This window comes from Cicer arietinum, chromosome 4 (assembly GCF_000331145.2).
Source record: "Cicer arietinum cultivar CDC Frontier isolate Library 1 chromosome 4, Cicar.CDCFrontier_v2.0, whole genome shotgun sequence".
In the NCBI taxonomy this organism is placed as follows: Eukaryota; Viridiplantae; Streptophyta; class Magnoliopsida; order Fabales; family Fabaceae; genus Cicer; species Cicer arietinum.
The window spans coordinates 10424003-10439400 of record NC_021163.2 but is presented as its reverse complement, the minus strand read 5'-3'; the positions used below and the strand labels follow the sequence as shown (position 1 = coordinate 10439400).

General features: G+C 25.6%; 1 protein-coding gene across 3 annotated transcripts; it reads left to right on the top strand.

Moving 5' to 3' along the window:
* The first annotated feature begins 2287 nt into the window (after nt 1-2287).
* LOC101512714 (uncharacterized) lies at nt 2288-5490 on the top strand. 3 transcript variants are annotated; one of them, XM_004496293.4, is made up of 5 exons: nt 2288-2479; nt 2662-2755; nt 4129-4340; nt 4763-4940; nt 5049-5490. In XM_004496293.4, exons 2-5 carry the CDS (start codon nt 2722-2724, stop codon nt 5225-5227), a joined length of 603 nt encoding a protein of 200 aa, XP_004496350.1. In that variant the 5' UTR covers nt 2288-2479; nt 2662-2721; the 3' UTR covers nt 5228-5490. The 3 variants fall into 3 exon arrangements, with proteins under 3 accessions (XP_004496350.1, XP_004496347.1, XP_004496348.1); XM_004496290.4 differs by having other exon boundaries at nt 2340-2479; nt 4748-4940; XM_004496291.4 differs by having other exon boundaries at nt 2351-2479; nt 2706-2755; nt 4748-4940.
* Nucleotides 5491-15398: the final 9908 nt, after the last annotated feature.

Sequence of the window (15398 nt, the reverse complement as noted above, 5' to 3'; positions counted from 1 at the left end):
TTCCTAGAAGGTATATGTATCCTATCTTCTTAAAAAATTGTGTTTTTTGTATAAATTTCATAAAATTTTAATTTTGTTAATATTTTTTTTTTGAAATTATAAAATATCAATTAAAATTATTTTTCTTTAGATATTTGGATCCGATGTTGTAATTAAATATATTGGTTATTTATGTTAAACTCGCATTAATGTCATCTTTATGATAAAACTTTGCGATTTAAAAGAAAAATTTGCGATTAATTATAATTGTACATAGACTAATTATAGAAAAATTAGTTCACATAATTTAAATTTTATCAAAAAATTAGTTCACATTGTAATTACATTGATATGAGATTAACATAGATAAATCAAATATTTAATTAACATATTAAATAATAATTTCTAATGAGAAAAATTAAAAGAATAACTATTTTGATTACAATTTTAGAATGTATATATCAACAATAAATTTTTATATTCACTCATTTGCCGTAAAATATAGATACATAATTCAATGAAATCTAGATACATAATTCAATGAAATCTAGATACATAGTACAACTCCGACAAGATATGCATACGCATGGAGGGTAGATAAAATTTTGTAAATTTAAAATATGGCACGGTTTAGATACATTGACAAAAAAATTATTAAAAATATTACATACATATTGAATACTTATAAAAAAAATGTATATATAATTATAATGATAAAAAAAATTTATAATATATTTTAATTCATGTGTTATAATATCAACAAAAATATCATTAAAACAATTTAAATAAATATTAATTTTATTCAATATATAACAATTTAAAAACACTTTTAATTGTATCATCCATACAATATATATATATATATATAAAAGAAAAATTTGCGATTAATTATAATTGTACATAGACTAATTATAGAAAAATTAGTTCACATAATTTAAATTTTATCAAAAAATTAGTTCACATTGTAATTACATTGATATGAGATTAACATAGATAAATCAAATATTTAATTAACATATTAAATAATAATTTCTAATGAGAAAAATTAAAAGAATAACTATTTTGATTACAATTTTAGAATGTATATATCAACAATAAATTTTTATATTCACTCATTTGCCGTAAAATATAGATACATAATTCAATGAAATCTAGATACATAGTACAACTCCGACAAGATATGCATACGCATGGAGGGTAGATAAAATTTTGTAAATTTAAAATATGGCACGGTTTAGATACATTGACAAAAAAATTATTAAAAATATTACATACATATTGAATACTTATAAAAAAAATGTATATATAATTATAATGATAAAAAAAATTTATAATATATTTTAATTCATGTGTTATAATATCAACAAAAATATCATTAAAACAATTTAAATAAATATTAATTTTATTCAATATATAACAATTTAAAAACACTTTTAATTGTATCATCCATACAATATATATATATATATATATATATATATATATATAATTTTGACGTTTCCTTTATCAATAGATAATTTTTTCAATTAAAGAATAGTAACTACATCTTAAAATATTGTCTCACCTTTTTTTTATGTCATATGATACATTTTTGTACAGTATCCCATAATCATTAAATAAATTAATTTTAAAAAATAAAAATAAAAATTCCTACAATTATAGGATACGCATCTGCAAATATCTGCCAGAGTTCAATATATATACTATACAAATACATCTTTGTATTTGAATTATATGGATTTCATAGCTCAGTTTTTATTAAAAAAATAAGCTTGAAAAACAAAAAAAGTTACAATTTTTTCCTTAAAATTAATGAAAAAATATTGATAAACACCTAATCACTCATTTGACGCCTTAAGTGATAAATAAATAGAGAGTGTGATGGAATAAATGATAAAAAGAGAGATAAAGAGAAATTGAATCTCAGATGAATGTATAAAAATTATAGATATATATATTGTTGTTGAAAATTAATATTGTATTAATCCAGTAGAAGGAATGAAAAATGTTAATTTATAGATAATACTATAACTAAAGATATCTGGATAAATATTATTTAAGAGGACAAAAAACTATAACTCTTTTATTATCAATTTTAAAAAAAAACTACATTAATTTTGTTTATATTTATTCAAAATTTATATATTTTATTATTTAATATTATAAATTTATAAAATATTTTGAAACTTTAAAAATTCTTATATTATAAATCCGTCAAAATTTTATAATAAATTTTGATTGTAAAAAATATTTTGAAATCGTATGAAGAATCTTTTAAAATTTATACATTTATACAAAATGTTTTAAAATGTTGATGAATTTTTCTTTCAGAATAGTCTTTATTTAAAGTCTTCTAAGCTCTACTTTCGTCATCTTTGCATTTTATTTTTACAATTAAAAAACCCTAGAACAAGAAAAACTGAAACCAAGTTGGACTCTCACTGACCTCAATCGGCCTGAAACGCAAGCGGGGTTAGTCGTCGGTCGCCAGTGATAGCGCGTAAGTCCTAGTTTGTTTTATATCTTTCTTTCATTAAATTTCGGATGCAATTTCAGCGCGATTAGCGGCCAACGCTGCGAAAGGCAACGCACCAGATAATTGCGTCGCAGCAGAGTTCCACTCCGCACCGCGATTTTTAAACCGCGCAATTGACAATATTGATATTGATTCCCTTCTTTTAGGTTCCGGTATTTCTCTGCTTCTTTTGGTGTTGGCTTCACATCAGATCTATATATACTGATATGTCTCACAATGCAAATTGCTCCGTATACATTGGTAATATCACTATTTTGTTCTCCAGTTTATTCATCTTATATATATATTTTGTGATTTTTTGGAGATTTTTTTTTGGCAAGTTGTTTTTCTTTTTTTTTTCGTGGAGATAGTGACATTGATTACCGAACGCAACTTTTGTATCATACATTCTCACAGAGAAAATTTAGATTTAGTTATGTCGGTCATATGTGCATTTTTTTTATTTGACAAGTTAGATTTTAAATTTTATGCAGTTTGAGAAACGTATTATGATTTACACCGTACATAATTCATTCTTGTCATCATTAATGATGTTTATAACTAAATAAACTGCATTAAATTTAAAATAAGTTGAAATTATTAAGAACTCTTGTCTAGGGGTTTAGGGTTTTATAACCATTGTCAACATCACTCACTTGTTTGTTATTTGATCACCTTTTGTTCCAAATAAGCTGACATATATATTTAACACATTATTAAATAAGATACGATGTTGCAATATTTTTCCATTTTATTTGCATATTGTTGTTATCTTTTCATTAGTGATTTTACATATGTTAAAGTTTATTTTTGTTGAGACAAGAATAAACTGTGATCGATGAAGATATGATGCTATATGTATTCAGTTTGCTGGTGGAGATCATTAAGCTAGTGGATTTTGCTTAAGCTTTTCTTCCATTTTTGAGTTGTGTATTCATGGCATTGTTTTGGTGAAAAATAGAACTGTTTCTTGTCAAATGACCTCGATACAATAAACATAGCATACTTCCGCTAATTATTTTTGATAGAAATAAATTTTTATTAGTGGTGAAAAAGTGGAAGTACTATAGATGTACTGGTGTAGGATACGATATTCATTTAAAGAGAAATATGAAATTTCTATTTCTATTTAGTTGCTGGCGGTGGAAATCAAGCAAGTGGATTTTACTGAATCATTTCTACCATCTTTGTGCTGTGTGCTCATGGTATTTTTTTTATGAAAAATAAAATTTTGGTTGTCAAGTGCACCCATACCATATTACTCTTTAAATAAGATTCGAGTCTCTTTTATGTGTTAGATCTCCCTTTCTCTATTTGTTATGTTCACTTCTGTAAAAGATTTTATTGATAGATGATTCTTTGATGAATATGCTTCTAAATAATGTTTAGATGATCCGTGGTTTCCTACATTGTCGGTGCATTTTATTACTTTTATATTTAGTTAGCTCAACTTCCCACAGCTATATTTTCTGGTTTTTATATAACGAAGTTTCAATTCATAATAGTGGTAGTTGGTTGGAACATTCATTTTGTACACAAACAAATTTTTAAGGGGTTTTGGGTTACACCTCTATGAATAAGTAATATGGGCCATCTACTTTTGGGTTCTGATTTGGTTATTGTATTGAACTCAGGCAATCTAGATGAAAGGGTGACAGAAAGGGTCTTGTATGATGTATTAATTCAAGCCGGTCGAGTGGTAGACTTGCACATTCCTAAAGATAAGGAATCTGAGAAACCAAAGGGTTACGCCTTTGCAGAATATGAAACGGAGGAGATTGCAGACTATGCTGTCAGACTTTTCTCAGGCCTTGTAACACTGTACAAAAGAACACTGAAGTTTGCGGTGCGTTCTTGACATCTATGCTTTCCACGTATTGCAACTTACTGAGTTGGATAGTTTTCAATCTTTCTTTGAAGTTGTTGAATAAAAATTTAGCTTCGTTGAATATAGGTTCACGAGTTGAGACATGGGCAATTCTCAATCTTTCTTTGAATTGTTGAAAATAGTTTAGCCCTGTTGTTTGGATGTTCACAGGCTCTATTATGCAATAGCAGCAATACTATTATTACCTTTGGCTATAGTTGGGTATGTGGGTGCTTTCAACTTTTTGGATGCATCCAAGTGGCCAACTATACCTCAGGACACATATAACAGGGCTGCATAGGTTTGACTGCATAATCATGTAATAAATACTATTTGAAAATTTAAATTTCTTACATATCATTGGGCTTTGTTAATCGCGTGTATAGTCTGCTAATAAACAGATATCTGGAAAAGACAAAACTACCCCTAATGGTTCTACAACTACGACACCCACATCAAACTCTTCTCAACGACCAAGGCCTTACCCTGGGCCAATAAGTAGTTCAGATAATTTTCAGCATTCCACTAGGCAATCAATACCTGACCGATTCTCAGATCATGCAACAAATTATTCCCAAGGTAATACTTGTATTACACGCTTGCTTCAATTTATCTTTTAAGTCTAAATTTATCACTTTATTGAAATTTTGTTTAATACTTGCTGTGATTTTTTTAATTAAATGTCAGTTCCTCTTTCTCGTACAACCGACCAATTGAGTGGGTATGGATCTCACTACAGTGGCAACCATTATGATTACAGTCGGAGAGCTTTTGGGGAGGCATTGGATAGTGTTAGCCGTTCTAGGTCACGCCGCCCTGATGGAATTAGCCCAATCTCTTACTCACCTTACGAATATTTTCAATAGACCCGAGAGATTAAACTTCCATTAAATATTAATCAGAAGTGAAAGTAGAATGTGAATGGTAAATATTCAATTTCTAAAGGAACGCATCTGCTTAAAGCAAAGGCGTTGTTGTTGTTGTTGTAGGTGTACCTATGTTCTTCGTTCTCAAGGTAGGTTGGTGTTTACGAACTAACTGTATAATTTCCTTGAAATTGGGGAATACCTCCCATGTACTTCTGTAGGGTTAAAGTTAAACTCCATAATTACAGGTTTCTTATTGCTTACCTTTCTGTTCTGTTTCCTGTTTAAAGTAGCCATTTTTGGATTGCACTTCACGGTTTAATTGAATACATGTTGTATTGTTTAATACTATCCATATCAATGTTGACTGATCGGAGCCGCCGAGCTACAGCTGTTCATGGTTTACTTTATGATATCCAAGTGAAATTTGTGTCAAGATTACTTATTTTCATTCATTTTTCAAACCACAATGTCATAAGAATGTGACTCATATTCATAGGCTTGAGTACAAGTTTTCCTGCCAATGCGAGCACCTCTTTGAAACAGTATATTTGTACTTTTGTAAACAGGCATTGAATTTTGAAGTTTGCCTTTTTATTGAGCTCCTGTTATTCGATCCACCTTAGTTTGTCACAAAAAGGAACCACGCAGTATAAATATAGAAGGAAACGACATGGGGACCAGATTTATTATATGCGTTAAGTTGAATTTTATTAATTTTAACTTAGTTTACTTATATAACATCAACTGTTGAATTTTTATTTACTATTAAATTAATGATTATAATCGATAATTTTACACTGATGTATGCACTTTAGTGAAATAAAATCTTTCATCACAAATCTTAGCAAATAAGAAAATGTGGAAATTTATAATTCGGTAGATAAAAATTACATATAAATTCTTGTTTGTGAATAAAATATGTTCGTGCAATAGAATAGCAAATAGACATACATTGGCGCAAATCAATAGAATAGTAGATAGACATGCTAAATTTTTTAAATTAAAAAAATTATAAATAACTTCAATAGATTTTGCCCAAAAAATTTAACACTAAGAATTTGAGAATTTTAAATGAATTGAAATGGGTTAGGAACTTTATTGTTTCAATTGAGTCAATCATAATTCACAAACTTATCTTTTGTTGGGCCGTTTTGTGCGGTTCGCGATAGGAGGTAAAAATTGTGAATATTTGTTTTTGTTGGAAATTTACAAATTCACAAAATTACATTTTGAAATGAAACTGTAGAGTGCCAACATAAAACTGAGTTCAAATTCTAAGCGTTTGTTTGGTTATGCCTTCCGCGGCACTCAACGTACATCTATACTTGTCTAATGCAATTTGTAGGTATCACGAGAATGTTTGGATTTGAGTTGAGAAAATGATTTTGGAACTTTTTTTTTTAAGAAGCTAAGAAAAGTAATATATTAGAAGACAAATATCCAAAGACAAAGAAGTGTCGAGGACATAAGCAAAAGTTTACATCAATACATTTATAAAAAATGTTCACAAAAGGACCACGAGCTACTCTCACCTGTACATTTAGAAACAACAAAAAGGTGACCCCATTTTGATCATAATTGAGACAGCCCAATGAATTTAGCCACCAATGATTAAAATCATAACTAAACTCCATGGTTTTATATTTAAGCCACCACCAAGAAAGATTTTTTACTCGATCCACTAATTGAACGCTATAGTAATTGTTCTAATTGAACACACCGTCAATACGATCCTTCTAAATTGTTCAAATCAACAATGTTATATATAGTACAAACGATTTTTTAAGAAAATTGCAAAAGTTAAAATTTTAAGTTATGAAAACTAATTATACATCAATGGAGTTAAAATAGTCAAATTAGTTAAAAGAGGACTCTGAAACATAAGATTTCTCGTCTTTTGTTATTGTCTATTTTTTTAATCATAACATTTAGCATTTTATTTGTTCAAATACACATAAACCAAATATTTGAGGTTCTGAATTTGAATTCAAAAAAATGATATTCAGTATAACAATATTGATATTTGTCAATTCACTTTACATATCTATCAACTTCTAATGTTAGTACACTTCATAAGGTGATTTGTCAATAAAAATTGTGTAATTTATATAAAAATTGTAGTAGTGATTGATATAATCAAATATAAATTACATAAAGCAATGAAAAACTACTCCATAAGACTCCAAAAACTACATCCCACCATAATAAAATAAAATATATAAATAAATTTAAAAGAATATATAAAAACATTTTTGTTAATTTTTATTTTCTTAATTTAATAATTTACATTTTTAAAAAATATTATTATTATTATTATTATTATTATTATTATTATTATTATTATTATTATTATTATTATTATTATTATTATTATTATTATTATTATTATTATTATTCCATTTTGTATGATAGTCCATACATCACCTTTCACGTGCAAGAAAGCAACAGGACCAGTAGTTGCTCATGAATCACGATATGAATATGATAAAATAAAATATAGAATGATGTGAGCCTTACTTAAGCAAATATTCAAAATGGGGTCACCTTTGTTGAAGCATTCCGTTCAAGATTGGTAAGTGGGGTATTGCCAGCCATTTTACCCCAATTTTCATGGAATAAAATTAATCCTCACGTTTGTTCCCTATGTAGTTGTCAAAGTCCACATTTTTTCTTGGATATAAAGTTTGTTTTTCCAAGATTTGTTTTTGCCCTTTATTGAATGCTTGAATGCTTCCCTTTTTTTTTTTTTTTGGTTGATGAAGAATATAAACACACATGTTGTCAACATATAGAAAAAAAGAATGTACTACTGTAGAGACATATGCTTGCCTTTGACAACATTAATTGACTTTTGATAGATAAGAACTCCAACTCGTTGCTGACTATATTAAGCTAATCTTACGTTTAGAAAATTAATTTGCATAATGCATGATTATTTTTATTTTTTTAAAATTCATTGACAATTGTTCTTAAATTTAATTTCGTAGCCATGAAAAGGGAACATGGAGAACGAAAAAGAACATATATGAACAAATTAATATTATTCATGCAAAATTAAATATGAATTTCACGTCACTTTCATCTCAAAATAAAATTGACTATTTCTTTTATCTCAAAAAATAATTATATTTGATCATTTATATGAATGAAAAATGAAAATAATGAAAGAAATATTATTGATTTTATTAAATTATTTTCATATAAATTAATGTATTCTAATTATCATATATATACAAAACGATAGTTCTTAAAATCCAAAGTAATGGTAATTCTTACCAAATGCGTAGTAACAATTGTCTCCCATGGTGACATTTAGCATATTAGTGATCATGTTTTCACCTCTATTGATCATGGAGCTCCTATAAGAGCTTCTCGTTGGTTTGATTTATTGAAAACCTTCGAAAGTAGTATACACCAACTCATCGTTTTGTTCTTTATGATTTAAGCTTTCAAAACTATTTAAAGTTTTCAAGGTTATAATTTGGGAAGGAAAAATGAATTATAATTTGTACTATATCTGTTGAGAGGAAGATGACCATAGGATTTTACCCATCAAAATTATAAGTAATACTTTATTTGTCTCATACAAATCGTCACATTAATTTGCCCCCAAAAAAATATACTTACAAGATCATTAAATAGACCATATCATCGAAATTCAAATCAAAAAATATTATACCACTTTCTCTTTAGTAATTTTGAAATGAATAAACAACTCAAATAATTTTAACCTTTCTAATACGTAATTCAAGTAAAAATTATTGGGATTTTTTTTTTTTTTTACATCACTTTGTTGACTAATTAAATTTTAATTTAATATTAGCCTCTTATAAAAAGGATAAGAGAGAGTAGTAAATAAAAAATTGATTAACTTTTATACAATTGAAGAATTTATTATATATCTTTTTATATTTTTGTTTCACTTATTTATACATATTCGTATAAAATTTAAATATAAACATAACATGTTGAAAATATTGTCTTTCATTTATTTATATACATTCATACAGAAAAAAGAAGATGTTTCCCTTTCTCGTGTGATATATAGTGTTTTATGCTATAAAACTTTTATGTGTAGTTTTGGAGACAATTAATGAAATTCAATGGTTTAGTACTTTATTTTAATAGTAAAAAAAGACATTGCACATATAAGTTGGAGTTCGATTTCTGCTAGGATTATTAAAGCAGTGAAATGTAAATATTTTTCTATCGCAACATCTCGAGAACCTAAATTTGAGACACTAAATTTGTCTCTATTAAAAATAAAAAGAAACAATTTATGCGTCACTATTTCATTAATTGATTGGCAGCAATACATAAATGCATAATAGGTAACATCTTAACTTAACGAGAAGCCACCAAAATATTTTTAGATATTTTTCTCCTGGGAGGATACCTGTTGAGTGTTTTTATGGAACTAAATTTATAATATATGTCTAAAAGACACTTTCTTAAAATGTTGTTTTATTGACTGGAATATTGTATATAAACATCAGATATATAAAGGCAACAAGTCTTTATTCATGTACAAATACAATATTATTATAAAGCTTTTAAGACAAATGGCTAATAATAATAACATTACTAACATAAACATGTGACTATTTTTTTAATTAAAATTTTGACAAAAAGATGAGGCTGTTTAGTTGGAACCCAATATTGTTGTGACAATATATATGAAAAAATGGATTATATGTGTTCAAATAAAAACTCTGTTACATATTGAACTTATGGTGGTTTATAGTTGCTATTGAAATAACATAAAAATAAAAAAAAAATAAAAATGAGTGACAATTTTATGGATGGAGTCTAATTTTCAATTGGTGAATCTAGTTTTCTATTTCTTGATCTATTATAAATAGATGATTTAATTGTTTTGAAATGATAAAAAAGAATGACATTCATTATATCACATATTTTTAGATAACGTAGTGAATATACTAATATAATTGTTAATTTAGGGATTCACATTATTAACATTCGTTGGTGAAATATTTTTTCTTCTAATATTTCAGTTGTTTTTAATATAAACAAAATTAGTTTTTCTGAATATAGATTATGTTGATTTTTGTAAATGTTTATCGTACTCTTTTTTTCTTTATTATAGTTTTATCCCAATGAGTTTTCTTGATAATATTTTTAGTGAGACACTAGTTTGTATCCTTTAAAAGTGTTTTCTTGGATTTTTGGATATAGTTCCCCAATAATTTTGTATTTTTTAATAATATGTTAAATGATAGACAATTGATTTGAGGTGTCAACATAGTTGAAATGTTTGATCATGTGATGTCTTTGTGTTCTTTTTAGTTTTAAGAAAATAAATACAAATTATATGAATAATCAACTCATGAAATGATTGTATTCAAATGTGTGATTTAATTATTTTTTATAGACAAAGTTCTCTCACACAAATGTTCTAAACTCCGATTTTACCCTCAAACCCCATCAACCGGTGTAGTTCAATATATTGAATAAGGACATCAAAATAATTTCAAGAAAGAAATATATAATTTAGACATAATCAACTCATGTGATGCCTTTCTGTTCTTTTTAGTTTTAAGAAAATAAATGCAAATTATATGAATAATCAACTCATGAAATGATTGTATTCAAATATGTAATTTAATTATTTTATAGACAAAGTTCTCTCACACACAAATGTTCTAAACTCCGGTTTTACCCTCAAACCTCATCAACTGGTGTAGTTCATATATTGAATAGGGACATCAAAAGAATTTCAAGAAGAAAATATATAATTTATGCATAATTGCTTATGTGGTCCTTTAACTTAATTTCAGATAACACTTCAGTCTTTTTTTTTTCTTCTGATTTAATCCTTTATTTAATTTTAAGTAAACAACTTGATTTTTTATGTTTTAAAATGTTGATAATGCTATCATTTTTTTTATAAAATTTTCAAACAAACCTCATAAAATTAATTATCATCTTCAATACAATGCAAATTTCAATAAATTTGTAACTCAAATCTTCAAATAAACTCATATTTTCATTCTTTATATTATCGAATTTTTGTAATAAAATTAAATAAATGGCCAAATCAAAAAAAAAAAAAAAAAAAAAAAAAAGATAAATGACTGAAGTCTTATATGAAATTAAGTTAAAGAACCACGTAACAATTGTGCCTATAACTTAATATTTGCTGCTAGCAAATTAATTCCCTTTTAACTATTTACTAACTTTTTTTGTTTTTGTTTTCTTAACTATTAATAACTAATGGCATTTACCTATAAAAAACATAAAATGATTCCTAGATAAAATTAGGATTGAAATATTGAATTTATATTATGTGTGTGTATATATACAAATAAAAATGGTGAATCAAACTATGCATTGATTTATTGATTTTTTGAATTTGAACCATAAATCCTTTCTTGGAAACCTAATTAATTATTTTCTCTAAGTTGTAATTTACATACAATTTTAATTGAATTAGCAAGATGCTATATTTCTCTCATTAATGCAACAAATTTTTTTTTGTTGCTTATTCTTCTATGATTTCGACAACAACAACGGGGTAGCCATTCTTAAATCTCAACTTCATTCTATAATTTATCTCTTCTTTTTCTACATTTCAATCTCTTCCTACCTTAAGAGTACTTCATTTTTTTCTCCATTTCTACATGTATTAAGCTTTGTATCACTCCGCCTATAGCACGAATTTTCAGTAGAAATTTCACCATTTTCATTACCTTAACAAATTTGTATCTTTTCACAACAAAAAATCTATTACCTAAAAAACATATTTTCCTTTTTTTATAAACTAAAGTTCATACATTTAGTTTTAAAATAATGCATAAAAATATGACTCATTTTTAATTACTTCATTTTATACAAATTAGTCTTTTTGTTCATCTTAGACTTTTCCTTTATGCTTTTCTTTTAACGTCTTATATAAGTTTAATTATTTTCTTTCTTTCATATTTATATAAATGTTATATATATTATATTTTATCAATATTTCACTATGTTGTAAAACATTTATTAATTGCTCATCTTTTTAATCTTCTATTTTATCTGATGGTGAATGTTAAATTTGGAGAGTGCTACTGATTGTGGTGTAATATAGTGTATAAATTATAATTTATGTACACTAATTATTGATTGAGTTATATGGTGAAGATTTGTTTAAGGTAATGAAATGAAAACTATGCTCAAGTTTCCTCGTAGTTTTGTCGTCATAGTTTCATAATGCATCAAATTCTTGAAATTAACAAGTTATATCAAATTTTTTATATATAATGTCAACGTTTTCGAATCAATTAAAAAATAAATGAATTTTAACCGATTTAAAAAAAATTGATTTTAAAATTGAATTTGTCGAAATCATTAATTATTTAACCATAACCAATTTTAAACTAAAAAATAAATTTAGTTATAAATCTTAATTTATATAATAGTTATAAAATAAATATAGTTTGATCTAAAAAAATCCAACCATACATGCCCAAAATGCAAGCATATCATATACTAATAGGTACAATGCATTTTAATCCTCCTGAGTACCTATTTGATATTGTTGCTTAGTGAATAAAGCACCATCTGTTGCAGATCTATATGCTTTGGTAGACTCTCGAAACCATCACAAAACAAGAGTTTGCATGAATTGAATTTTCTCATGCTGCAACACTCTCTGCGACACATATATTATATATTTGTTGAGTTCATATTCGATGTTGAATGGATTAAACAAAATATAATTTTCTTAACCAATGCTCTAAAGGCACATGTTAAAGAAACTCTAAAAAGAATTCTTCAAAATATAAGTCAAACACTAGTTAATATAATAAATAACACTTTCCTATAGAAACTTACCTCTTTAGATTACTTAATCAATGTTTCAAGAAAATTTGTTAGCATTCTCCACAAAGAATAATATATCTTCTTGTATATAGAAACATTGCAGAATCCTACATCACTTGTTGAACAATATATTAAATTGTCAAACATTATTCTTAAATATAATAAAAAGTCAAAATTTTACATTACTCAGTAAAATTTAATTTTTTTTTATACAATTTAGTTATGAATATATATTATTAAATTATAAATGTTCATCTAACTCAATTAGTCAAAATAAAGAAAGTCACATATCTTTCGTTATTCAGATTCTAATTTGGATGCACTAAAACTTAATTATCTTTTTTTTTTTTTAATTTCTTATTAAAAAAGGTTTTACTGCAACAATTATTTTAAATCTCTCAACATCTTGGGATACCCGGAACTATAGATTTATAAGATTTGAATGAGCTCCATAAATATTTAGCAATTATGCTAAGTTATAAGAATTAATGAAAAATAATATATAGTGTATTGATTATATCTTCATGTCCTCCCAAATGACATTTTTCCACCATACCTAAAGTTACACGACCTTTCACGCATTAGCATCTTCTCATTTGGTTTAAAGCTCGTCTCCAAGTAATTAATGTATAATTGTCACAAACACAGTAACCCTATATGTCTTTGCGATTGAATTTCACCCATAGCCAAAGTTGTTATGAATAAGTCTCGAAGCTAGAGTTGGACGAGTTTTTAAGTTATCTTAAAGTTAAAAAATATTGAACCAACGTTAATTTTAACGAAAGGGGTTTGTCCCTACAATTTAACGAACCACTGTTCAAATTGATTGAGACTAATAATTTTCACATTTAGTATTCAGTAATATTTCAAACATGATTACCTTCAATATAAATAATCTTTGTAAAACTAAAATATATAAATAAATAAAAAGGTTTTACCAAGGCAATGTGTTATTGAAGCATGCGAGTTAATGACGGAGAGTGCTTGAGAGAGTTGATGCTCCAAAATTATTTAATACTCTATATAAGCAAAAGTAGATCTAAAAAAGTTAATTTTATTTAAATTAAATATGTTAATTTTCTTTGACATATTTTTAAATTTATTTTGTTACACAACATGAATACTTGAGAGATAGCTTATCAGCATGAACTAACACATTTTCTCATTTATTCAATAAAAATAATATAAATTTTTATTAAACTATTTAATTGTATATAAGAAGAGACATAATTGTAAATCAAATAATTTAAATGATAAGTAAGGTTAGACGAAAAATGTTACACCAAATTTTGATGTCTTTTAAATATATATATATATATATGTTTGCAAAATTGTTTTATATATAAACATATAGATATTTTAAAAAAATCAGTTATATAATTAGATTTAAAATTATAAATAAAATAATTTAAATGAAAATAAATCTGAAAGAAAAAAATTACACAAAATATTACTCGATCAAGTTTTATGGTATAAGAAAACAAATTATGTCACATTCTATAAGAAAAACAGTTGGTTTTATTTTATTTTCTTAAAATAATAAAAAAATAGCATTCTCTAAATTGTCCCTCATGCAAATTTTTTCCATAATAGTAAATTAAAAATTAATGAAAGGATATTTTATGACCAATAATAACACTAGATTTGTTAGTCTTAGCTATTTTTCTTCTGATAAGACTACAAAATACATATTTTTATTGATTATATTCGAAACTAGAAAAATATATACATAGAGATGTTAAATGGTTACACCAGTCTAGCCTAGCATAGAACACATAAAATTTCCGGATTATAATAAACTCATTTCCTGCTCGGCTACAAATCCGTGTCAGTTTAGTAGGCCAATAGGTTAGCCCATTTCTATTTATTTAATATTTCAATGTTTTGATTTATGAAGAAATAACACTTAAATATATTTGGTCACTTTGTTTAAAGAGATATTATCTCATTTCTAAATTTAATATGGTAGTCATTCTAGTGCACAAGTTTCAAGATTTTTTTTTTAATTATATTTTTTGAGATTCAATTTGTATGACATGACATATTTACTAACGAGTTAGAATTATATTTGACTATTTGATAAGAAAAGATTTTAGTCAATTTTTAAATGTAAATATACAATTTTATATCATCAAATATTATTTTATGTCAGTATTTAAACTGACATATCATAAAAAAAGTCTAAATTGTAATATGAAAAAATTTATAAAACATATAAAATTAGAAAATTAAAATTCAAAACTTAAAAATAGAAAATTAAAATTTTATTTTAATCGCAGAGAGACTAAAAATATGTTTAAATTAAAATAAAATAATAGTATAAACTATAAATGAGTGGAAAGATGGA